The following is a 25282-nucleotide window of genomic DNA, read 5'->3' on the forward strand; positions in this document are numbered from 1 at the left end:
CACAACCTTCTAACCAATTTTAAAGTACTAAAAATTTCCCTCGGTATATTATATTCTATCCCACTTTCCTAGTACTCACCTAATAGTAATTTTTTATTCATCTCATTATGGAAATTTAATATACTTTTATAAAATTACATAGATAATTTATTAAGGTAATTAATGATGTTAACAAAATTTTTAATGTTACTAAATGCCTCCAGCTACCTACTTGTACTTGTACACATCTAGGTAATACCTTCACTTTTAAATAAAAAAAAACTCAATATTAAGTTAATTTAATTTAAGCAAATTGTCAAAGATACCTAGTAAATAATATGTATGTATCTGGTATCTTGGTATACTACCATCTAAATTATTTTCAATTTTCGTATTCGAACAAACTTTTTCAGCTTAATATATAGCGGAAAATATTCCATTATTTTGTGTCGAGTATAGAAATTTATGATACCAATTAATTACACATAAAAGACTTAAATTATATTAATATTATACCTATTTTAATATACAATATTCATAATTTTAGATCCTGAACAGTATAATAAGTCTATAGACTTTAAATTTATATGTTAAATGGTTCTAACTTCTAGGTACATCATGAGTTATTATGAATGGAAATTTAAATAAAAGTAGAGCGTAAATCCAAAAATTTTACAAGCGATTTAAGTTAACATTTTTATGAATTTCATCAAAATTATGATAATTAGCAAATTATTCTGAAGTTAAAAGTTTTAATATTCATACACTGCACATGATTTGAAATAATACAAAGTTCTTAGTTTTGTTCTAAATAAAAATAAAAAAAATTCTGTCAGAAAATCAAATTAATTTTTTATGAGTAATATCTTATATACCCTATACCTATTATCTAAGTATTACAGTCAATATTAATATAATATAAAATATTCAAGGCTGTTAGACAGTCTCTGCTCAGAATTGTTTTCCGTGTACAATGATGTATCATTAAATTAAAATTTAATACTTTCATTACTGTGGCCGATCTCAACCCCTACAACAATGAGCAGTACTCACTTGCTAATGTTTTTTAAATTATAAACAGTAAATACGTATTGCTGGGAAGTATAACATTGATTTTATAATCAATTAGAATATTCTATTTTATAAAATCAATGACTGTAGTATTATACAATAAACAAATAATGTTTTGATTAAATATTTAATGATTTCACCTCAAATATTAACTCATGATTTTCTTGTGTTTATCATATTATTATGGAATTCATATAGTTACAAAAATAAAATTATCTAGACTGAAAAATTTGAGACTATACTCTCAAAATAAGTGATGGTTACAATTATAAAGTGCTTCTTCAAATAAGTTTTATATAATCTTATACTTCTTAAAATAAATATATTTAATATAAAATTATAATACCATAAAGTAAAGCATCATAAAAAAATAATAGTAAAAAACAGTCTCTTCAAATAATGTATGAAAAATAATAGATTATCTAAACATCAAACTGGGTAGTCAATTTTATTTTCATAATATCCAACGATTTTTTTTTTTATGACTTTCTTATGAATTATGTTTATTATTTTTTATAGATATGTTTCCTCCCTGCATATTTGTTTAAATATTACAACTTAATTCTAAAAATTATATACTATAAAAATATTTTTTATTCTAATGAGAAAAGAAATAAATACCCAACACAGCTTTTAAATCAATCAAATAAGAAATAAAAAAATAATAATAATAAAAAAAAAAACAATTAAACTTTTAATTACACATAAATTAATTTATATTGTATTAAATGAACGAAAAAAAAATATTCTAACACGTTAACAACATTAAAAAAAAAGAAAATATATATATTAATTCAAAGATAATATTATAAATTGTGTGGAATTATTAGTTTTTTAAGACTCCAGTGATCAGTATTGTATATACAGACAAATTATTTTATTTAAAAAACATTACAGTAGAAAAACATGAAATATAGGCACACATGCATACTTATATTATATACTAATTAAGATAATTAATTATTATATAAAAGGATAATAATAATATCAAAATTAAATTTATGAGTTTTTTTCAATATTCCAAAGAATCATAAACATAAACTTTATTTGTTACTTGAAATTATTTACAATACAATTTCTAGACTAAATATAGAAGAAATCTACAACAATTTATATTTGTATTCATTTCATTAATGTATCGAGCAATTTAAATTATGAAGGTAGGTTATATATATATATTATATTAATTTAATTTACATAAAAAAGAAAAAAACCTTAAATATTGTACAAAAATATTATCAGAAAGTGATGCAAATTAATACATGTTCCCATTGCCGATGCCGACATTGTAGCCATGTAGTGGTGGTGGGAACATACCAACTGGTGTATGGCGGTAACTAGCCCTATCTTGGCGCATAGCACCAATAGTGTGTCTGTCAATATGCTGCAACATTGGATTGGGATACTTGTCAATAACATGGTTAGCTCTGATTAATTGGTGCATATTTTGTAGATTTTTAGCCCCTAAAGATAGAAAAGATAAAACATTAGTAAACAAATGTGTGTCAACAGGTAGTGACAAATAACAAATATTACATATAAAAAAAAAAAAACCTTTAAACCGAAATGCAAAAAATTAGAAAGCTATTGAAAATAAGGCACAAGGGAGTAGGTAGTCAATCAGATTATGAGTCGTAGTTCTGGATAATACATAATATTTAATTGTTGAATATGTATACGGTAAAAAGCTAGAAGAATAGGCAAATAATTACAACTTGTAGCAAAAAATAAAAAGTGCAAATAAAAATTTAAAATCTGGAAACTTGAAGTTATATTTCAAACAGAAAATACAGACATAATATTTAAATGATTTGGATTTAATGTGCTAAGTACACAAAAAGTAACTTCAATGACTATTTATATGTGAAAAAAATCCAATAAAAATACAAATGTATCGGATATAAACATTATACATCAATATCATCATTAAAATAACATACGAGAGATTTATCAAAGAGATGAAGGTAATCCAAATACAGTAAAAGGAAAAAACGCAAATTAAAAAAAGGCATAGAGAAAAAAGCAGTACATTTGTTTTTTAGATTAAAATTGAAAACATGTTGATTAAAATAAATACTAAATAAATACTATATAAAAGAATATTAATTAAAATGTAGAAAAAAAATTAAAAGTAATTATTTACCATCCTCCCACCAGTCACCAACCCAGAAATTAAAAAAAAAAGTATGCTAAAACCTACTTCTTTTTCTCTACATATTATTTGGAATGTACTCTACTAATTAATATAAAACATACAAAACTACAAACAATCATACTGAGAATAATAAATTTCACAATTAGTAAATTATAAACACCATTTTTGAACCTTTTTATGCACATTAACTAAATTAAAAAAAATTTAAAATGTAACATAAATATATTTTTTTAAATGTGTGATGAATATTTAATCAATAAACGCGATCAACCTAATTTTTAATTAACTATATCTCACACCATAAGGTTCAGATAATTAAGTAAAAATTACAATATTAGCAAAATAAAAATAAAATAACCCCAAAAATTACTAATAATGTTGTCTTATTTATCAATTACTAGATTTATATTTTATATTGAAATTAGTTTAGAAAATCTTGACTTATTAAACATTTTTCAATTTTAAACAAATTAAACATGGCCTATTAAATGTTATTAGTTACATCAGTATTGTTTTTTTAAATTCATATGCCTTTTGATAATTTGCTTTTTTTCCTAAATTCTTTAAATAGTTTCTCACAAAAATTCTCAGTCCAACTAACAATAAACATTTTCTTTATGGCTTTACATAAAATGAACTAGTTATATATGTACATCGTCCGTCATCATAAGTTATGACTACTTATTATAATGAAACTCGAAAGTAATAAAACTTTTAAATGTAATTATAAGGTTGGTGGAAAAGTATTTATACTTTTTTTAATTTAATATTTTCTTATTTTTAAATAAAATTTTTTTTAACTTAACTTAACTTTTATACCAATACCCATTACATAGTATTTGTGTTATACTTGTTAGCAAAATATTTTATGTTTAGACAAATATTCTCAATGTTATTTAAGGTTTAACAACCCAACTAAACCATAACAGTTGTAAAATGTATTATCTGAAATAATACTAACTCAAAATAATTACCTCATTTATTAAAAAATATATTAAATTATATTTTTAATTATTTGTTTTTTGATAATATTATAAGTATATATTATGAAATATTGATAAAATAATGAACTAAATAAACTTAGATACTGATTTACTGTTTGACAAAAAATGTTAAAAAAAAAAAAGCTCGATATTTAAAAAAAATTAATTTATGAAACACGCGAAATGCTTAACACTTGTTTATATATTATATTATAATTTGCAACAGTATTAATCACATAAAACACTGTAATACGTATGATATAAATATCAAATAGATGATAGAAAACAAAAGTACATATTGGGTAAAATTATCAATATTTTATTTAATCAAAGTCATTAAATTAAATATCAGTGAAACAAAATACTTCCAATTACAATAAGAACTTTTGCTAATCAATATAATATATAATAATAAAATAACAAAAATATATATGCAAAAAATTTAAATAAGTATAACTTAAAAACTTCTCTTAATAATATTGAGTTACATAATAGTTCATTAGTAATAATTTATATTGTATATACTTTTGTTCAATACAGAATTTGCTCATTAGATATTAAAGTACAGTGTTTTAAATTATTCATGAATATTTTCACAGCATTGACATGCAATAAATAGTTGTCAACTATTTGTATTTAATAGATTTAACAAAACATATAAGCTTGCCACTGAATAGACTAAATAACCGATAGTAATCCAAATATAAATAATAACCATACATTTGTAATGTATCGTAAAAGGCCTATGTTTAGATACAATTGATGATACTTACAGAAAACCGAAGCGCCAAAATTCAAGGTATTACATTTTGTTTCTGATCTATGACATGTAACTTCGAAGACATTGAAACAGATTATTGATTGGGGGGGAGGGAATTTTTAGGTTTTTTTCTTTTTTCTTTTGTTATCTAGTAGCTTAAGTATGTGAGGGTGTCATTTGTACCTCTGTGCGCTAAACCAGTTTGCAGACCGGCCAAATAAGCTGCCTTTTGTTTGCCATGTTCCTCTGCTATTTTCACTGATAGATGCTCTGTGCATCCTTCCAACAAAACACCATTTAGCTGAATAATTGCTTTTTGGGCATCTTCTTTTTTGTTATAACTAAAATATGACAGAAAAATTAATTAATGACATCAGAGTAAAATATTCTATAATATAAGTATATAATAATCAATAGTAATGTGGACTGTGTTATAATAATAAACTCGTATTTAACACAAAATTGATTTACATGAAATATAAGTAAATTCTGAAGAAAACGAGGAATACATAAATTTTTAATGTTAATATTTGTGTTAATAGTATTTTTATTAAGATGGAACTCCTTAAAACTTCAATAAAATAATAAAAACTAAGTCCAGTCATTTTTTAATATTTAATGAAAACATTAACAAAGATCAGATAGTATTGAGTAAATACATACTACAAACTAAAATTTAACAATGTTCATTGTTCATCCAAAATTAATTCTTAAATGTGATTTTTTATCATATATTTGAATTTATTAAAACAATACACCAATATCCTATCCAAAACAACAATAGCAGATAAGTAAACCTATAAGCCAAATTTATCTGTATTTTGTTTAGTTTCTTTTATTGATTAAATTAACACTTATAATGCATATAAAGAAAAAAAATTATATCTTACCGAACAAAAGCTACTCCTCTAGGAAGTCCACTGTATTTGTCTTTAAGAATATTTTTTTGGACAATTTGACCATAAGGAGCAAATAGATCTTCAAGTTCTCTTTCTGTTATTGATCTGAAATTATTTATAACATTTTAAATACTAACTATTAAAAAAATTAACTTCATTAACTTAATTCTTTTTTACCTTGGTAAATTTTGAACATAAAGGTTTGTATCTTTAATATCTTCTCCAGCAGGTCGAGCATAAGATACTTTTAAACGTTTATTTTCAACTTGGAGACCATTCATCACTTCAATAGCTCTAGAAGCATCTTCGGGACGAACAAAGTTGACAAAACCAAAACCAAAACTATAACCAGTCTAAAAATTAAAATATTATGTATTAATTGTATATATAAATAATAAGCATTATTATTTGATTTTATTCTAAATTTGTAGAAGATATATGTAAGTGTTTAGTAAATTATAATGCTATACCTATTACCAAGGTACCTTCCTAAAAATTGTAATGTTTTATGCTTAACTTTTTTTTAAATTAGCTACCCACTTATTTATTAATATGATGTATCCACAAATAATAAGAAATCTATTTTTATAGCATTTTATAATGTAAAAAACTTAATAAAATGTATAATGTATACATACATACCAATGAAGACAGTATAAAATTTAAAAAAAAATAAAATATTAATTAAATATTTATAGGTTTTTTTTATAGTTTTCTGAAATATAAAAATAAGGCAAATTTTTCAGATAATTGATTCTAAAATAGGTAGGTAATTCAAATAGTAGCGATTAAAATACATGTTACCTATGCCTATTATAATAGTATTCTTACCTAAATAGGTTAAACAGAAAATAGGTATATTACTTAGGTGTAATTAATAGCTTATCTAGGTTAAATATGAATCATTATAAAATTGGCAAAAATATTAGGTGTTATAACTGTCACATTATTTGTGTTATCTCTGAACAATAATGTAATCAAAATTAATTTATTTCAAAGTCCATATTCCATAACTTATAGGTACATAAGTACTTAAAAGACTGAAGTTTTTCTTTATATTGCTTAATTGTAACCCATAAAAATGATATTAAATTGGATAATATATTTTAATCCTTACTTCTAAAAAACAATACGTGGATCAATAACACATTACAGCACAAATATGAACTTATATAGTTATATAATATCAAATTATTTTTAGGTAACTAATTAAGAAGATCATTTTTGACACATTCATATTTATATTTAAATACTATAATTAAATTAAACTAGGTAATACATCACATTCAGAAAAAAGAATTCCATAATCCATATTATTATGATATATTTAGGCAACCACAGATGAGATGAATAAATAATTTCTAGATCTAAATCAAAATAAATTAAAAATATTCTTAACAAGAACATTCATGTAATAAAAGTTAGGTTAAAAAGCATATTTTCAAGAACTTATATCAGATTAAATGATTAAAAGTTTATCTATTCAATCCTAAAACTTATCTAGGAAATATAATATCAGTTGGTCAATTTATTGGTAATGAATTTTTTCAAGTTCACAATGCTATACGCCACTTATTTTCTATCTAGGTGATCAATCAGTTCTAAGCAAATGAGTCTTAAACAATTTTTTCTAATCACCAACATACCTACCTACCATGCCTAGTTATCAAAGTCTCGTGTACTTGCAAAGTCGCAAAAGCCTCAAAGGCCACCAAAAAACTGTCTCGGATTTTGGTAAAATCCGAAAACCACAACATTGCGATGGTAAAAACTTACTTTGACGTCTTTCATCACCCGACACGCTTCGATCTGTCCGATCTGGGTGAACATTTGGTGTAGTTTTTTATCGGTCATCGACTGCGGTAGGTAGTTGATAATAAGGTTGGTCATGCTCGTGTCTTGGGGCTCCATTTCGGCGTCTGTAGAGGGTACTGTTGTTGTTGCTGGTATTGCTGATGCTGTTGCCGTTGATGAAGTCGGCACGGCGTTAATCGTGTATGGCGTATGGAGGAGGAGGCGGCGGCGGCGGCGACTACTGGTGGTGCTGCTATTGTTATTGTCGTTGTTATTGTTGTTGTTGTTGTTTGTAAAGTTATTGTTACGACTAGTGGAACTACCGCTGCTGCTACTACTTCTACTGCTGCTGTTACTGTTACTCTGGTCCTGTTTCACCGGCGGCGACGACGACAACAGACCTTTATCGGGGATGATGAGGGTGACGGCGTTGGTTGTCGTGCGCGCGACGAAACGGTTTTGTTTTCGCGGGGCAATGGTTGGTGATTCGCGCGGCGACGGCAGACACAACGGATTATGACGGTAGGAAGTGCATGAGGGGGGGAATCGCGTATTGAAAAAGTGGAAAAAAAAAAAATTATGAGAAACGCACACGGGAAAACGGCCGATACATAAACTACTCTCAATACTTAAAAGTAGTGAGCTTGGCTACACGGAACCGGGTGTTGACGACGGGGAGTGCGGGTTCGGACGGGTTGGGAAGGCGGGGGCGGGGCGCGGATCGATAGAGCTACGCGATCGCAGTGGTGCCAACGGTACGGACAATCAGCCACCAAAACTATAATACACCGACGGACCGACGACCGTCTACGTCGACGACCTGTCTACCTGTCCTACTTAACGCGACTACCCCGCTGTGAGTCTGTGACTGTGCCGACTGACCATATAAAATTGACTGATAAAGATTAGACGTTTTAGACTTAAGACTTTCGGGGTTTTTGAGACGTTTGAGTTTCTTCTCGAACTCCTGAATCGTAATACAAATTACTAACGCTGGCCTGCAGTGGAACGGTACGATTATTTCGAATCGGACCGAGTGGCGAAAGCTGAGAAATTATTCACCGGGACTGTTCAGTTTTGATACGGTTAATGATTATTATGGTACCTACCATAGAAAACACCGTATGTGTTTGCTCACTGCCCACTGTTCTGTACTCAGCAGTCAGCACTCGTTTGTCGATTTACGAACAACGATTTAATTTATGCCCGGTTGCACTGCTATACAGGCGATTATAGCACGTTGGACGTCAGCATGGCATTAAATTTATTTTGTCACGAATGCATGGTACGTTGCCGTAGCCAACGTAACATATTTACGATTTTTTTTCATTTAAAACAAGTTTTAGTATGAGACAGAAAACTTGATAAAATTGTTGTTTAAGTGTTGCGTTATTTGTCTTTGTTTAGGCCCGGAATAACTATCAAAACAAAAAAAGTTTCCTATATTTCTTATTAGTTACCCAGGTATTTACCATGCGGTCAAATCATTAAATTTGTAGATAAAAATAAAAATTTATTGAGACTGCATTCGGAGTGATACGCAAGAAAGGATGGCCATCTATTTTCCTAGAACAAATTATTTTACTGCTTTTCAAACGTTTTGTCAATTGACAATCGTGTACATTACAAAAATACTTAATTACTTCCAAAATACTAAAAATATATATATTTATTAATAATCTACATTTTCCAACCATAATTCGCCTTAATGATAATTGATTACAATTGCCGATACCTTAAAATGGCTTTTTAAAAATAAATGATTACCATACGTCCATAACCCTACAAAAAAATAAAATATAATTTATTTGAGCAGTAGGTGTTTCACAGTAACGTATTTTCAATTTTTTCTGGGGGTCCACAGTTTATACATAGGTAATTAATATAAACTATGTTATATACCTATTACAATTACCTTTATCACTCATTATATGATTTGGAAACCGTCGTCAGAATACACAGAATACCAATTTCTATATTTATTACCACGATTTTAATCATGCTTATTACCTAATTTACTTCAGGAATATGTATTGGTTTTTTTTTACTCTGGGGGGTCTAGTAGTACACCTGGGCTTAGACGCCACTGGTGCTTCGAGGTAATAATTATAATAGCCAATAGGTATTTTAATAGCATTTATCTTTATTCGCTACAATATTTATTAGGCATAGCTTTGAAAAACCAAGTGCCTACTGCTATATTTAGGTGCATATAAACAAACTATCAAGGGCATATTCCAGCATCAATTGATATTAAACAGACTAGACTGGTGATACCTATGCACTTTCCATCCCTGATGCCTGGAAAAGTATACCTATTTTATTAAAACAGTTTATTATGGTAATAAAACAAAAATGTTAATTGATAATATTTTTCTAATTTTAAATTCATATTGCTTAGTATAAAAGGTATTTTTGTGGGTATTAAACTTTATAACATTAGAACTTAAAACTTGTGAAGTGATTACTAATTAAACATGGAGTAAAGACACAATTATTCTGTATTCAAAATATTTTAAATAAATTATTATTACATATTATAAAATAGATTATATATTTAAGACTAAAATAATTTATCCATACAATTAGGCAATACTTATATTACAGTAATATTATACAGGGTGATTCTTTTATCAAACAACAATCATTATTTCCAAAAGTATTCATGTTTTTGAAAATATTTTTTTACATAGTTTCAAATTGTTAAAAAAATAAATTTTTAAATATTTTTTATCCTTATAATTTTTTAAGTTTTTTACTTTTTTGAATGACAACATAGATTTTTAATTTCATATTCCAAAGCAGAATAATTTTTTGAGTATTTTGATACATACAAATCGAATTTAGGGTGAGTAGTTAATGAGTTATACTTATTCAAAGTTTAGACAAGCGGAGTAGTGGACAAACATTTTGCAGGGTAACCCAGTACCACTCCACTTCGCGCAGCTAAACTTTAAATACGTATAACTCATAAACTACTCACCCTAAATTTGATTTTTATGTATCGAATTACTCAGAAAATTATTCTGCTTTGGAATATGAAATTAAAAATCTATGTTGACATTCAAAAAAGTAAAAAACTTAAAAAAATATAAGGATAAAAAATATTTAAAAAAATATTTTTTTATAAAAATGTTGTTTTTTTTTACAATTAAAAACTATGTAAAAAAATATTTTCAAAAATGAAAACTTTTGGAAATAATGAGTGTTGTTTGATAAAAAAATCACCCTGTATACATAAACAAACCTATTATTATTGTGCAATGTGCAAAAATATTTGTTGCAGCACAATCTTTTTTTATGTAAATACAAAAATAAGTAAAATTAATTTACAACAATATTTAAAGTGTTGTATAATATATGCATATAGGTACTTAAGTACTTTACAATAATTAGTTTTCAATTTACCAACAAAAAAAATTTAAAAATATAATAAGTAGACCACAATACTCATTTTAAATTTTAATTAAGAAATTAATATTTATAATAAACTGATGATGATGGTGATGGTGGTATCCAAGGTTTATAAACTGCATTTTTATTTAATTGTTTACCTAAAATAATTCATTTTAAAAATATACACAATATTTAAATCAAATATAATATTATGTTATACTATATAACATATCATTGTTATTGTTACAGATTGGATTATACATAAAATATAGGTTATTTTCTAAATCAATACATCATTATCATTTACATGCAGCCAATGAGTTTTTATAAATTACTTCTTGATAAATACACTAACAAAGTTTTATGTTATATATTTTGAGCATTAATACAAATTTTTAATTAAAAATCATGCTTCTGCATATTATGGGTATAAATATTATTTGATAGCTAAAAATTTAAAATGTAATTTAATTCAAACTTTGATATTTTGATTGTATGTGAATCATCATAATATCTTGGACCATCAATGTACATGTACCAAATACCTAGACTAACTATAGAGGGTGATTCTTTTATTAAACAACACATATTATTTCAAAATCTATTAACATACATTTTTAATTTCATATTCTGAAGCAGAATATTTTTCGAGGTATTTCAATACATCAAAAAAATCAAGATTCAAATGTGTATTTTATAAGTAAAGTTATAAGTAGTACTGCAACTACAACTTATGGTATCTGCGCAACAAAAATAACAAGGTGCCCTATTATTTTTATTGCACATTTGTAATAAAGATTTTATATTTATATGTATTATTAAAATATTTCAACTATTCACATAATGTAAATAATCAAAAAAATTTTTATGATATGAAATTGTTGTACAGACTAAGTATTATTTGTATAAACTCAGGGCCGGATTAAGGGTTTTGCCGCCCATAGGCTAAAATAAATTTACCACCTAATTTACATAGGTAAAATTTGCTATTTCGTTTTGACCGTTAAAATTTGCAGCCTAGGCTTTAGCCTATACAGCCTAAGCGGTAATACGGCCCTGTATAAACTATAAACTATAAAGATTAAAGAATTATAATGTTATTTGATACAAAACTGATAGTGTACGTGACTGTGGGAACCCTAAAATGCTAATATAGCAAACGTTCTAGGCGACCATTTGTCGGATTCTCATGGTAGCGGGATAGCCGTAAGTTGAATTTTTCATGTAATGTAGTACAATCTTTTATTAAGTTAAATACAGAAAATCGAGTTTTAATAAAGTAGTGAAGTTATTTTTTACAGCAAAATATCTTTTATTATTTTTCTACTCATTCCTAAATGTTCAACCACAAATCCACAGAAACGACCACATCACAATGTACTATTAAGTTGACAAATAACAGTATTTATTACTGGTAAAAATAACTCAAACATTTAATTTCCTATCACTGTAAATTTTATCAAAATAATAAGTAGCAAATTTAAAAAAATATATTATGTAAGGAATTTAAATTATAATAAAATAAATACCAATAAATCAAGTGGTGCCTCATCACCCCAAAAATAAAAATAAAAAGGTAGGCACTGGCGCCCTGGTTTAAGTACTATCCAACATCCACGCTTATTATGCCACTGGTTATAAGTATTTCAACTTTTAAGTTTAGGTGAACAAAGAAGTAGACCAATGTTTCAATTTTTTTTAGATACTTCAAAAAATATTCTGTTTCAGAATATGAAATTAAAAATATATGTTGTCGATTAAAAAAGTAAAAATTTTTAAAAGAATTGTTTTATTTTAATTAAATATTGTATAAAAAAAAATATTTTCAAAAATGCTCATACATTTTAAAATAATGAGTTTTGGTTGTCTTACAAATGTAAAACATTAAAATGCATTTTAAGCTGTTCCAATTTTGTGTTGTTAGCTTAAACATTAAAGTAAATTAACAATTAACCTATACTATCAAATTAATTATCTATATTGTATCATTGATTATTTTATATTTAAATTTTTTTACAAGTTAGGGGTATGTAAAATAGTTAAAAATACTATAATTTAAAAAATTATAATCGTGTTTAAAAATTAAAATATTGTAAAAATCAACAAAAACATAGATAGTATCCTCACTAATAAGTTTAATAATTCAATTCACTTTAATTATAACACAAAATTGTAACTGCTAAATACTAAATTTCCATGATATTCGTTTATGAGATGGAAGCAATGTATGAAGTTGAAGAGATTACCCTTTAACTTAATATTTATTTAATTTTGATTTATTACCAGTAAATTTAGAAACAATAGTTTTTTTTTGTACATTTAGATGTTTTTTAACTGAAGTTGTATTTTTCATGTGTATAATTGGATTTTCATTTCTTAATTCATTACCATCAGTAGAAGTTATTGATAATGAATTATTTTGATGACAACAATTATTTAGTTTGCATTTGTTAAAACTATCTGCAATCATAATTTAAAACATAGAAGTAAAAAACAAATATGTACTAGAGTATATTTCAAAAATTAGGCACTAAATAATCTACTTAATATGAATTATGAGTAGTAACGATAGTATTTAGTAATATATATAATATAATATATTATATTATACATAACATAAAATGATTTGATTCAACATAGTCAAAAATTTAAGTAATGTTAAAGTAGTCTATGTAAGTGTGTACTACAGTATTATAAAATTAAACAAGTGTCTTATTTTTTTTAAAAAAAATATGATAATTTACTTACTCAGAGGAATAATATTTTGAACACAAAATCTATCAATAAATGAATCAGCATGACAATCAAACCAATTTTGACGTCTGAACTCAATAATTTCATTCAACCACGTTTCATTAACATCAGTCAAATGTGGAGTCTTAAAACGCTTTGAACATATTAATTTTGGAAATGATTCATTTTTTAATTGTTCCATATGATTACAGTAACATTCATTAATTTTAGTCTTTAATTTAATAGTTGGTGTTAATTCATTATAATCGCAATTAATACATTTTTTGTCAAAAACATTATTTTCTAAATTTCTTTTATCAATCCAGGGTTTTGATGATGAATTTTTAATCGAAGTATCATTATTGATTTTTTTTTTACATACAGAGCAACCCAGGCGGCTTTTTATTCTATTTTTGTCCATTGGTATAGAAAATCTTTGAATACCCATATGTCTAGTTTAATATATATCAGCTTCTAAAATCTAAAACATAATTTTATAATTTTATATTAATGTAGAATATAACAGTATAATTTGAAAAAAAAATGCAATCCTTTTTTAAAAAGAAAAACTATGAAACTATGAAAATAAAATAAAATATAATAATGCACTCCTCAAAAAGAAACTACAATAGTACACCCACATGTATTTTACAAATGTAAGACACTTTTAGCTGCTTCGGGGGGGGGGGGCAGGGGTTTATAGGATTAGTGAAATTTCTAAAAATTATGTTAGGATGAGATAATGTGATGATAATATTTTATAATTTATTATAAAATATAAGCTAAATAATATAAATTGAAGAAGAACAAGAAATTGCACGTGAAGAGCGCCGCGTTAGAATGTCTCGACTTCTTGCTTCTCAAACATAAGAGCAAAGTGTGCATTCTACTGATGCTCTTGATCGTATATGTATACAGTTCATCCAAAGAATGATGAATACCTTTTTTGAAATTGGTTTTTAATGTTTCAAGTCAGGCGTCCCACAACGGTTCATTTTATATAAATTAAACAATAATTAAAATATTTAGATGTTTTTAAAAAAAATATTTGTTTGAACGTAACTCAAAATTTAACATTAAATTGTTTTTAAATATATATTAGTATTAAATTAAAGCATGGCGTTTTTTATTTTTATTACATTTTATTCTAATATTTAACATGACTCAAAATATTTTTTTCAAAAAAATTATAAATCAAGCAAAATAATTATTTTCTTCTTTTGTTATTTGAAAAGTCACATAATACTTTTTTACAGTTCACTTACAGTAATTACTAAATTAAAATTTGTACAAATCTTGTTACGATTCAAAAACAATAAATATGTCTAAACTTAGTAGATTTATTATTTAAACTTAACTTTACCTTAAAAAATTATATTTTATAATGAATCAAATTTTTCATCAAGCATATTGTCTAATTTCTGATGTCTAGCCATATTTGATAAAACTGCATCTAAACTAGTAGTTTTCTTCTTAGCACTTCCTTTTAATTCTTTTTTGCCATCCATACGATTTAGGTTCATATGTGATATGTCTTCTTGAAAATCAAAATCAGATTGATCCAATGATCTAAAATAAATTGTATTTTTAAATATTTTAAACAAATGAGTTGAAACATTTAACAAATCTATCATACTCTGCAATATCACAAAGTTCATTAGTAGTATTTTGAGATACTTGACTATCGTCAGGTGTTAATTCTCTTCTTCCAGGACAAGTCCATTCTAGTTTTAGAGATGCAACATTAGCTGACTCCAATGCTTTGTACAAAGAATAAATTTCTGATGGTTCGGGGTAACATTCATTCATCTATAATTTAATAAAATATTTAAACATAAAATTTAACAATATTTATAAGAAATGTTAACATGTGAATAAAATAATTTACGATTTTGGATAAATATTTAAATTGTTTAAATTTAAGGTTTCTAAACATTTATTATTTGGCTTTCGTAACATTCGTTGCCATAGGTACAGTTATTGACGTGATTGTTGATAGTAAACAAATAATTGTATTCAATTTAACTACTGACTATGATTGTTTTGTTTTAAATTAATTACAAACAAACACAAATTAAGAAACAAGAAACTAAGAACTATTTTTTTAATTGCTTGATTATTTAATTCTTCAGTATTGATATATTTCACTTAACTTAAAAATGAATTAAAGTTGTAAAATTATAATTATTTATCTTGATTTCTGTATAAATTTAAACAAACATAATTTCAAAATCAAAATTAAACTACTGCATTTTAATTGCATTAATAACAAAAATAAATTTTGTTTTATAATTACCTGATTTTGTTTAAAACCATAATTTTCATCATCAGAACATTCAATTATGTCTTGTGCATTAAAGTGATCAGACATTATTCTTATAGAAATCAAGAACAATAATTACACATAAAAATAAAAAATATACTAAACTATTAAATCTTGTTTTCTTCACAGATTTAAAATGACAAAACTATAGAAGTATATTAGGTAACAGTGGTATTATTTATAAATTTTAATTTTTTTTTTTTTTAATTGTTAACTTGAATAAACAATAGGAAAACTACTTTACACAATATATTAATATTAAATATGTTTTAAATATATATTTACATTTATTTTTTTTTTTACGTAAATTTATAATATAAACATTATAATATGACGATAACAGGGAAGAGTTTAAAATTCAAATCCGACTGGTGTGTAAACTCTGATAAAAAAAATACATTCACTCTTATGAGTAATGGGAGGGAGCCCAGTATCTATAGCCGTGGTAAATAATAGTAAATACTGAGTTAAAGTAATCAGTGTCATCACTAAGTACAATAAAAATAATAATGTGTTGGTGTATTTCATACCTATATTTTGGTCAAAACTCAAAAACAACACTCAAACGACTTAAAAATGTGTAAACTTTGTGTAGTTTTCATTTAACTGAATTTCAGATAGAATAAATATAAATCTACATACGTACTTGGTTATAGTAAACGTTGTACAAAATCAGCTAGTAGATACCTATTAGTAGATTAGTAGGTGTAAGTTGAATATTGACAGGCGGCAGTTGATATTATGATTATTATACTTTAATAATACCTATTATATACTTCTATTTCTATACTTAAGTATAATAATCGATATACTTTGGAGGAATCGCGGAATAACCACAGAAAAAAACCGAAGAATTTACTAATTAAATTTACATATTATTGTTATTTTTTATTATTATTAATATACTACAGGTTAAAACATTACGGGCGGAGTTCAGAAATATTACATGTAATAATTGTAATTTGTAACATAAAATTGGAATAAATACGTTGTATGTCTATACAGTTTGATTAGTACGCTAAGTGAAAAAGGTTGATTTTTCATTATGACAATAACATAATACTAATATAATATATTAAAATATTAATTTTTCATTTTTTATATTAGCTTCAACATTTAAATTATTTGAGCTTTACATTTCTTTTATATTCTTATTTTGCTTCTTTTTCTTTGTTTAATTTTAATTAATTCATTTATTCTGCCTAATGATTTAAATACAAAAAGATTTAAGTCCACAAATTTTAAACAATATACATTAGTTTAATTGTGCTGTGTTCAATCAGTTAGGTTAGGTTATACAAATACGTGAAATTCGCATGGACCTTTATTTTTGAGTACTATTTTACTGCTATTCTACTTTATCATACTATTCTACTTTATTTTTAAATTTCTTTTTCATTGAATTTATATTTATTGGATTTATTCAATAAATAACGTTTTTATACCTATTATTGTTAATTGTCATCACGTTTAACACCTAAATTTGTTGTTTTATTTGTTGTCTTATTGATTGAAAACTTAAAATGTTTATTTCATCTGCACTTGACCGAGGATTGTGTTTGATGTTCAGTCAATACATATGCTTTATATTCGCAAACATGTGAAGTTAACAATAAACATATTACATAAAGAATAATATAATAAATAATGCTTTAATGTTTAATAATAATAAAATATTATTTCGATTCCAAGTTTCAAATGTAGCGGGCAATTTATGCTTTGATAAGAGGGGGGAAAATCAGTGTAGGTCATATGACTGCACAAACGTTTTACGCACCGATATTTGTCCGGTACGCACTGTGCAAGACAACATAACCAACAATCCATCGTACGTCTGTTCCGTCTCTTCAAGTTTTCCGTCTTTTTATCTGAGTACGGGATTCACATTTCGAGTCCGAGTTCGACACGTTTCCCCGTTTCGTTCCCGTTTACTTACTTTTTGTTTTCTCCAGCGGCGTTTCGTCTAAGGTAAGTCATTATAATATTCACCCACAATCAGATTGATTGCCGTTTATTGTGCTGCCCAGTTTTACATAAATATCCTCACCCCGACGAGCATGTGTGCTTCGTGACGGCGTGTGACGTGACGTTAAATGAACGTGAATATTTATGATTAATCTTACAACCACACTGGTATTTTTTCGCAGTTAAATATGGCAGAGACTCGCGGTAATTTCCGCGGTGGATTCGGCAGAGGAGGTTCCCGTGGTAGAGGACGTGGACGTGGTCGCGGTCGTGGTAGAGGCAAGGAAGCAGAAAAAGAATGGGTGCCAGTTACCAAGCTCGGCCGTCTGGTCAAGGATGGCAAAATCTCTTCATTGGAAGAGATTTATTTGTTTTCGTTGCCAATCAAGGTGAGCTCAATTTTCATCTTTGGCGTTTACTCCTCTGAGGGTCCAACCTTAATTGCACCCCACTCACAATAAAACACTTGATGTGTTGGGTATAACATTTATTAATTGTGTGTGTGTTTTTTTAGGAATTTGAAATCATTGACTTCTTCATTGGCTCCTCGCTTAACGATGAAGTATTGAAAATCATGCCTGTCCAGAAACAAACACGTGCTGGTCAACGTACCAGGTTCAAGGCTTTTGTTGGTATGTATGCTTTATAATGGCGATAGTGTGTTTATAACTTTACTCCTGAATAAAATAGGTTTTTTTTAGGGTAACTTTATTGTGATAATTCTACCATAACAGTTTAAAAATACTTAAAACTATATTATGAACTTTTTATTAGCCTCTTATAAATTGTTTTGTTCATATTAAATGTATTCTTTAATTTTTTTTTCTGATTAATACATTTATTTTACTAACTGATAATAAATCATTAAATTATATTAAATTAAGTGATAATTGGATATCAATCAGCTAATGTTCTATTATCTTAGGAACACGATGGTCTATACTTTTTATCTAATAATGAATTATTATATCAACAATACTCATAATTTAAATTTATCACAGCTATTGGTGACTCCAACGGACACATTGGATTGGGTGTCAAGTGCTCTAAAGAAGTAGCAACAGCCATTCGAGGTGCTATCATTTTAGCCAAATTGTCAGTAGTTCCTGTACGACGAGGTTACTGGGGAAACAAAATTGGAAAACCACACACAGTTCCCTGCAAAGTATGATTTTTATAATTTATTTTAAAAACATTTTGGTCTTTTATTTATTTGTAAACTTGGTTATTTTTTCTATTTAGGTTACAGGAAAGTGTGGATCAGTCGCTGTGCGTTTGATCCCAGCTCCAAGAGGAACTGGAATCGTCAGTGCCCCAGTCCCAAAGAAATTATTGACAATGGCTGGAATTGAAGATTGTTACACATCTGCCCGTGGTTCCACTGGTACTCTTGGCAATTTTGGTCAGTCAAAAAGAAATTATTTTTTTATGCTTTAATTATTGCCGAGAATTACTTGTATTAATAATTTTTATGTATTATAGCCAAGGCTACATATGCTGCTATTGCTAAGACATACGCTTATTTGACACCTGATTTATGGAAGGACGTACCACTCAAGAAGACCCCATACTCCGAGTTCGCTGACCATCTTTCCAAAAGTCACAAAGTCGCCCAAAACGTCAGGGGGGAAGTTTAATTTTATGTTAATGACGTGATTTACATTGTTTTGTATCAAATAAAATGATGGAAAACCTATTTATGTATAATTCATTCAGATAGATTATTAACACCTTAGTCCACAATATTCCTAAAAATTGAATAGTTGATTTAATTTTATAACAAAAGACATCGGTTATTTTGTTACTTAAGCTAATGTTTTCTGTTTCATACTAAAATTTATTCCCATAATGATGCTATGTAATTGATAATTATTAAAAGTTCTATAAGTTATTTGGTTTAAATCCCTTTACTTTCTTCATGAAATCACTACCATTAAGAAGCACTAATGTATTAAATAATTGTTATTTAATTGACCAATTTAAATTATTCAAATGCATTTACAACAGTATATTTATATTTAATATAATATGGTGAATTTAGGGTTAATAATTGTGGATTGGTAAATAGGACTTCCATTGAATTCAATACAGTACATTCTATTATTATTAATTTTGATAACTTTGGTAAGTTTAAGCGTAACGTGAGATTTTAGTTGGCTTTATTTTCCTAAAAGATACGTTTAATCTGTAACTCTAAATAGTATGTGTATTACAGTAGAATTGCTAACCCGGACTAGATGGGATTGGACTATATCTGGATTAAACATAAAGATGTTTTTTTTTAACTTCCTAATAAATAATTTTCAGAAATCACCTTATGTATTTGATGTTTTTACAAATTCAAAATTTATTAATTTTACATTACACATTATTGTTATTAATCGAAACAATAATATCTTTATTATATGAGTATTCAGGTATTATCGAATTTATACATTATATGTGAGTACTAAAGTACGAAATATAAATTGTCTAGATTAGCGAGACTACTGTATATTAAATTTGTATAGAAGTAAGTTGATATGGCGATATGTTAATTAGTTTTTTTCAGTACAAGACAGAAATTATGTTGGATTTTAACTAAAAATGTTATTATGCACATTAAAAGCATTACAACATAGGTTTTTTTGTAATATTTTTGAAGATTTAAATCTTTGATTATTGCATTAAAATATGACTGTACTTGGTTGTACTGCATGTCTATATTCACTTTTTTAGGACGTAGATTTCCATTTTGTATACTGCTATAATACTGTAATACACTGAGTAAAATTGTTATTTAATTAAAAATATATTATTTCTTAAATACGAACAAAAGGTTATATCGAGAGTGGTTTAATATTTACTAATTATTTAATAAAACTTGCCTACAAACATTGTTAATGAAATTATTTTCAATAAGTGATGGAATATCATTAGAATCTACGTACAAATAATATATTATATTATAAAAATACAAGTAACAAGGTAACTATTTATATTTTTATAGCTTAACATCAATCATGTGCAACCAAATATTGCTGATGGTCTTTTACCACAAAATGATATAGGTACCTACGTACTTATATATATTATTATTCAATATAATTCTAATAACATGAAATAGTTCAACTTTACCTGTGAATATAAATTGATTGTTGTAAAAATATAATTTATTTTGAAATATCTTAATTGGAAGTTTTCAATAAAATGGATTATAAGCGCAAACGAACAATTAATGATGATAATGCAAACGATTCTTAAAAAAAAAAAATCAAAATTTTGATTCTAAAGGAAAAAAGTTAAAAATCCGTGATGCCAACAGATGCCGTACTTATAAATTATAATACAATTATATCTCAACGTTTTCGTTATTCAGTAACTATAGAGTAAAATTACTCTACGACATAGAGTCTATGTCAGTAACTAAATTTTTTATAGTTCATATTTGATAATGATCAGAAATTCTCAATTATAGTTCGGATTTTATTAATTAATCAGTGATTAACATTGAATAAATAGGTATGGCGAAACTCTGCAAGGCGATCCGAGAATCAAATGCATACTAAGTTATGACTAAACTAAATTATACTTGAGTTTTTAACATATACAGCTAGTGGCGCAATCAGGATACCTTACATAGGTAACTATTTTAGGGAAGGGGATTGTAAACTAGGTTTTATTTTTTTTTATCTTAAACCGTGTTGTATACATAACATAAAACTTGTTTATGGGGTTAAGTAAATATTTTAATTTTAAATAGGTATTCAAATTCAATGTTAATTATTATGTTCTACGCTGCAAAACATACGCTTGAAGATGATTTTCAACAAACTACCAATATTCGTTTTCAAAAATATAGAAAGCTGAAAGGGGAAGGTGCACTACCATTTTTTATAGAGAATCATCAATCATATACATAAATAATTATTATGTAGATAAATACATATGATATTATACAATATTAATTATTATTTATTCTACGTTACAAATTATTAACCGTTCGTAGTTCGTTGTCACCTGAAGTTACCGAAATCCGTAAATAATTGTGACGTGGATGCACCTAGAGAAACCGTTATAGAACAATTAGAATAAAACCAACCTTGTGACAGTGGCGGATTCAGGGTAGAGGCACAGGTGCACATGCCCTCTGTCAATTTTCTATCGACAATTTTTTTTATGTTCCTAAACTTGCTTAAAAGTATCAAGTGTAACACCTTTTCTGAAAGGTAATGTTCTTGAGCTGGTACTTTAGAGAAGCCATTTTTCGATTTTCTCAATAGTTATTTAACGCCACTGGGAAAACACCGAAAAATTACGAAAAAACAGGATTTCAATTTCTAACGCTTTGTTTATCACCATAGAAACGAATAATATTTAAATATTTAATGAAATAAAAAATTTTCTTTCATCCCCCTCAGAATCGTTTTTTATCGAATGCAATAATTGCATTCAAATCAAATACTGCAAAATGACACTATCCTGTCCGACTGTCCGAGACCGAAGGGACGATATGGACAAACTTCCTCCACCGTATAATGCTGACCAACTTTTTTATATTTCCATATGTAAATTATAAGACTTTGCTAAACTGACACATTTGATTTATTTTTACTGTGCATATATTATAAATGAATATTTATAATTTATTGGAAATGACTACTTAGGTACCTATTACTTGAATCAAACTATAAAAAATACTTCAATCATGTACTGTTCCATTTAAAGTGATTTAATGTATTTACAAAAAATCTGGTTATATTAAGTAATTATTTTAATCGAGTATTTACCTATCTACGTCATAAATCAATTTATAACCAATTATACACATAAATTTCTATTTTCCACACACAAAAAACTCAATTTATTACACAACTCTGAACAGAAAAATAAATAAAATCATGTATTCTTGCAGTTATATATAAAAGTATAAAATTCAATATTGGTACCTACTCTAAGTATAATTCTAAATAAAATACACTCTGCAGTTTGGTTAAACATATAACAATTTAACATTTTAATACTTACAAATATGAAACAATAATGAAAATAATACAATTTTAAATTATAAACAATATTAAACCAATCGTTTATTAATTAACCATGACTTCGAAGTGGCAATTTACCACGAAGCCGACCCGATAACTCACCGCGAAAATGTAGCGGGAATATATCGCCGAATAGCGGAGGTAAAGTCTATGGAGGCGTAGCGCCAACTAAAGGTAAAGGCAAAAGCGACTCGTCGTTAACTGGACAACCGTCGACACAGAACAAAGTTTATAAAGTTGCGTCCGAATCGGTCAAAACTGTGTCGAATATTGATCGGCAATACATACGAAAAACACGTCGAAAGTACAAAGGCGCGACACGGCCACGATAGAGACGCAGCGGCATCAGTTGGAAAAGTTCCTGCCGAATCGGTCGGCGAAGTCGCGAGAGCGTCATCAGTTGGCAAAGATACAGCGGCGTCAATCGGAAAAGTTCCTGCCGAATCGGTTTGCAAAACTGCGACATCATCAATCGCCGAAGTCGCGGCGGCATTGGTCTTTGAAGATGTCTCGAATATTGATCGACAATTCTTTAAACAAAAACGCCGAAAGACGAATCGATGAGAATTTAAAATTATAAAAAACGACTCGCGCTCACGTACGTTATACACGGAGATATTATGTATAAACTTAAGTGCAGTGAAATTGGCCTAAAAATAATGAGTAGAAAAAATGCACGTTAATTGCACATAATGAACTTGACTTTTATATCATATTTTTTTTTATGGTCAAGAGATTCATTATGAAAATGAAATCCCACTGAATGTCTGAAATACATTTAATTACCGAGAGATTGAGTTAAATGACTCACAAACGTATATTTATTTTCAATAAATGAGATCTCGAAATCGATCACTCTTAATAATTGTTTAAGACTGTCGACAGTGGACAGTTTTAAAGGGGTTTAATATAGGCAATATTCTATAGCTTTTGTGAATTTCTGTGAGAGTGAGCGGCGTACGCATAGTTACTACTTTACTAGTAACTGATCATTAGCATTTAATACTTCTGCGTGAGTTTACCGAACGCGTAATTATTGGGTTTTATAGTTTTATTAGTAAAATAATTCATTAATAATAATCTTTTTACCACCACGGCGCGTATAATATTAATTAATAACAAAACAGGTGTCAGGTAATGTAACATAGAATATTATACTGTAATAGTTCATAATTTTATTCATACACATAATATTATAGATTTATTATAGAAAAATGTATTTTTTAATTTCATTAATTACAGCTTCCTTTCTGGTACACCGCACCTAATTGGAAGTCTCCAGTTAAAAAGATTTTATGGTATCAATTTTAACTATTTATGAATAAAATCGTGTATTATATTTTCAAAACTTAAATATAAAAAAAAGTTGTTGTACTTTTTTAACGAATTGCGTCAAAATTCAAATGCATATAAAAAAAAATTGTACCAATGTAGGTACTTTTAATATTTTTATACATCAATAAGAATATAACATTTTGAGGGATTTGTATTAAATATTCAAGAATTTTTACCAAGTGAATAATTTTTTTATCGAAATTTATAGAATAAAAACTAAAAATAGGTAATAGTTAGGTATGACAATTTTATAGTACCTATACTAAAAATGATAATATAAATATTTGGTGAAAATTTCAAGTATCTATTGTTACTTATAGTTTTTTAATTTAGAAATACTTACAATAATATTCAAAAATTGTTTAAAGTGAAATAATTATTTTACGGGTGAACATTGAATGTCGATAACTTAATTAATAGAAAATAAAACAATTCAAATTTAACGGTGAAACCCGAAAGCGCAAATCAACCTTTTTTCGATAATTCAAAAGTGTAAAATGAATTTGCGATTTTGTACCTTGGTAGTGGCATAAAAGCTCAAAAATAAATTGTATTACTTGATACAATATTTTACTGACCTAACGCGCGACGCTCTCCATGTAGGTACGCGAGTGGCCTTACCCGTACCACGACAGATTACAGCAACAAATCGTGACGGTTATTGCATTTGTTTAACTAATTTAAAATAATACTCAAAATTATATTTTTTATTTTTTACTGATTTTTTATATTAATTTTAATATCACTGTTAATGCTTAATTTAATATCAATAATAACTACGATTTTAATTAAATACAATTTTTTTTTCGCTTTTGGGTTGCGTTTAGGTCGTATTTTGTCGCGTGTATGGGCTACAGCAAAA

General features: G+C 26.9%; 3 protein-coding genes across 5 annotated transcripts; 1 reads left to right on the forward strand and 2 right to left on the reverse strand.

Moving 5' to 3' along the window:
• Positions 1–2228: 2228 nt before the first annotated feature.
• Positions 2229–8693, reverse strand: LOC114129831 (protein sex-lethal-like). Its single transcript, XM_027994676.2, has 5 exons — positions 7624–8693; positions 6025–6200; positions 5839–5952; positions 5132–5289; positions 2229–2514 (listed from the first exon to the last, which is right to left on the reverse strand). Exons 1-5 carry the CDS (start codon positions 7756–7758, stop codon positions 2306–2308), a joined length of 792 nt encoding a protein of 263 aa, XP_027850477.1. The 5' UTR covers positions 7759–8693; the 3' UTR covers positions 2229–2305.
• Positions 8694–10849: 2156 nt separating this feature from the next.
• LOC114129854 (uncharacterized) lies at positions 10850–16300 on the reverse strand. Of its 3 annotated transcripts, none has more exons than XM_027994699.2 (4): positions 15134–15281; positions 13786–14251; positions 13321–13497; positions 10859–11195 (listed from the first exon to the last, which is right to left on the reverse strand). In XM_027994699.2, exons 2-4 carry the CDS (start codon positions 14216–14218, stop codon positions 11116–11118), a joined length of 690 nt encoding a protein of 229 aa, XP_027850500.2. In that variant the 5' UTR covers positions 14219–14251; positions 15134–15281; the 3' UTR covers positions 10859–11115. The 3 variants fall into 3 exon arrangements, with proteins under 3 accessions (XP_050062671.1, XP_027850500.2, XP_027850501.1); XM_027994700.2 differs by lacking the exons at positions 10859–11195; positions 13321–13497 and adding exons at positions 15407–15579; positions 16067–16300 and having other exon boundaries at positions 14103–14251; positions 15134–15339; XM_050206714.1 differs by lacking the exon at positions 13321–13497 and having other exon boundaries at positions 10850–11195.
• Positions 16301–17893: 1593 nt separating this feature from the next.
• LOC114129835 (40S ribosomal protein S2) lies at positions 17894–19754 on the forward strand. The gene is made up of 6 exons (XM_027994679.2): positions 17894–18061; positions 18241–18447; positions 18573–18690; positions 19060–19223; positions 19301–19460; positions 19541–19754. Exons 2-6 carry the CDS (start codon positions 18247–18249, stop codon positions 19693–19695), a joined length of 798 nt encoding a protein of 265 aa, XP_027850480.1. The 5' UTR covers positions 17894–18061; positions 18241–18246; the 3' UTR covers positions 19696–19754.
• The last annotated feature ends 5528 nt before the right edge of the window (positions 19755–25282 follow it).

The sequence above is a fragment of the Aphis gossypii genome, chromosome 1, assembly GCF_020184175.1.
Source record: "Aphis gossypii isolate Hap1 chromosome 1, ASM2018417v2, whole genome shotgun sequence".
Lineage (NCBI taxonomy): Eukaryota > Metazoa > Arthropoda > Insecta > Hemiptera > Aphididae > Aphis > Aphis gossypii.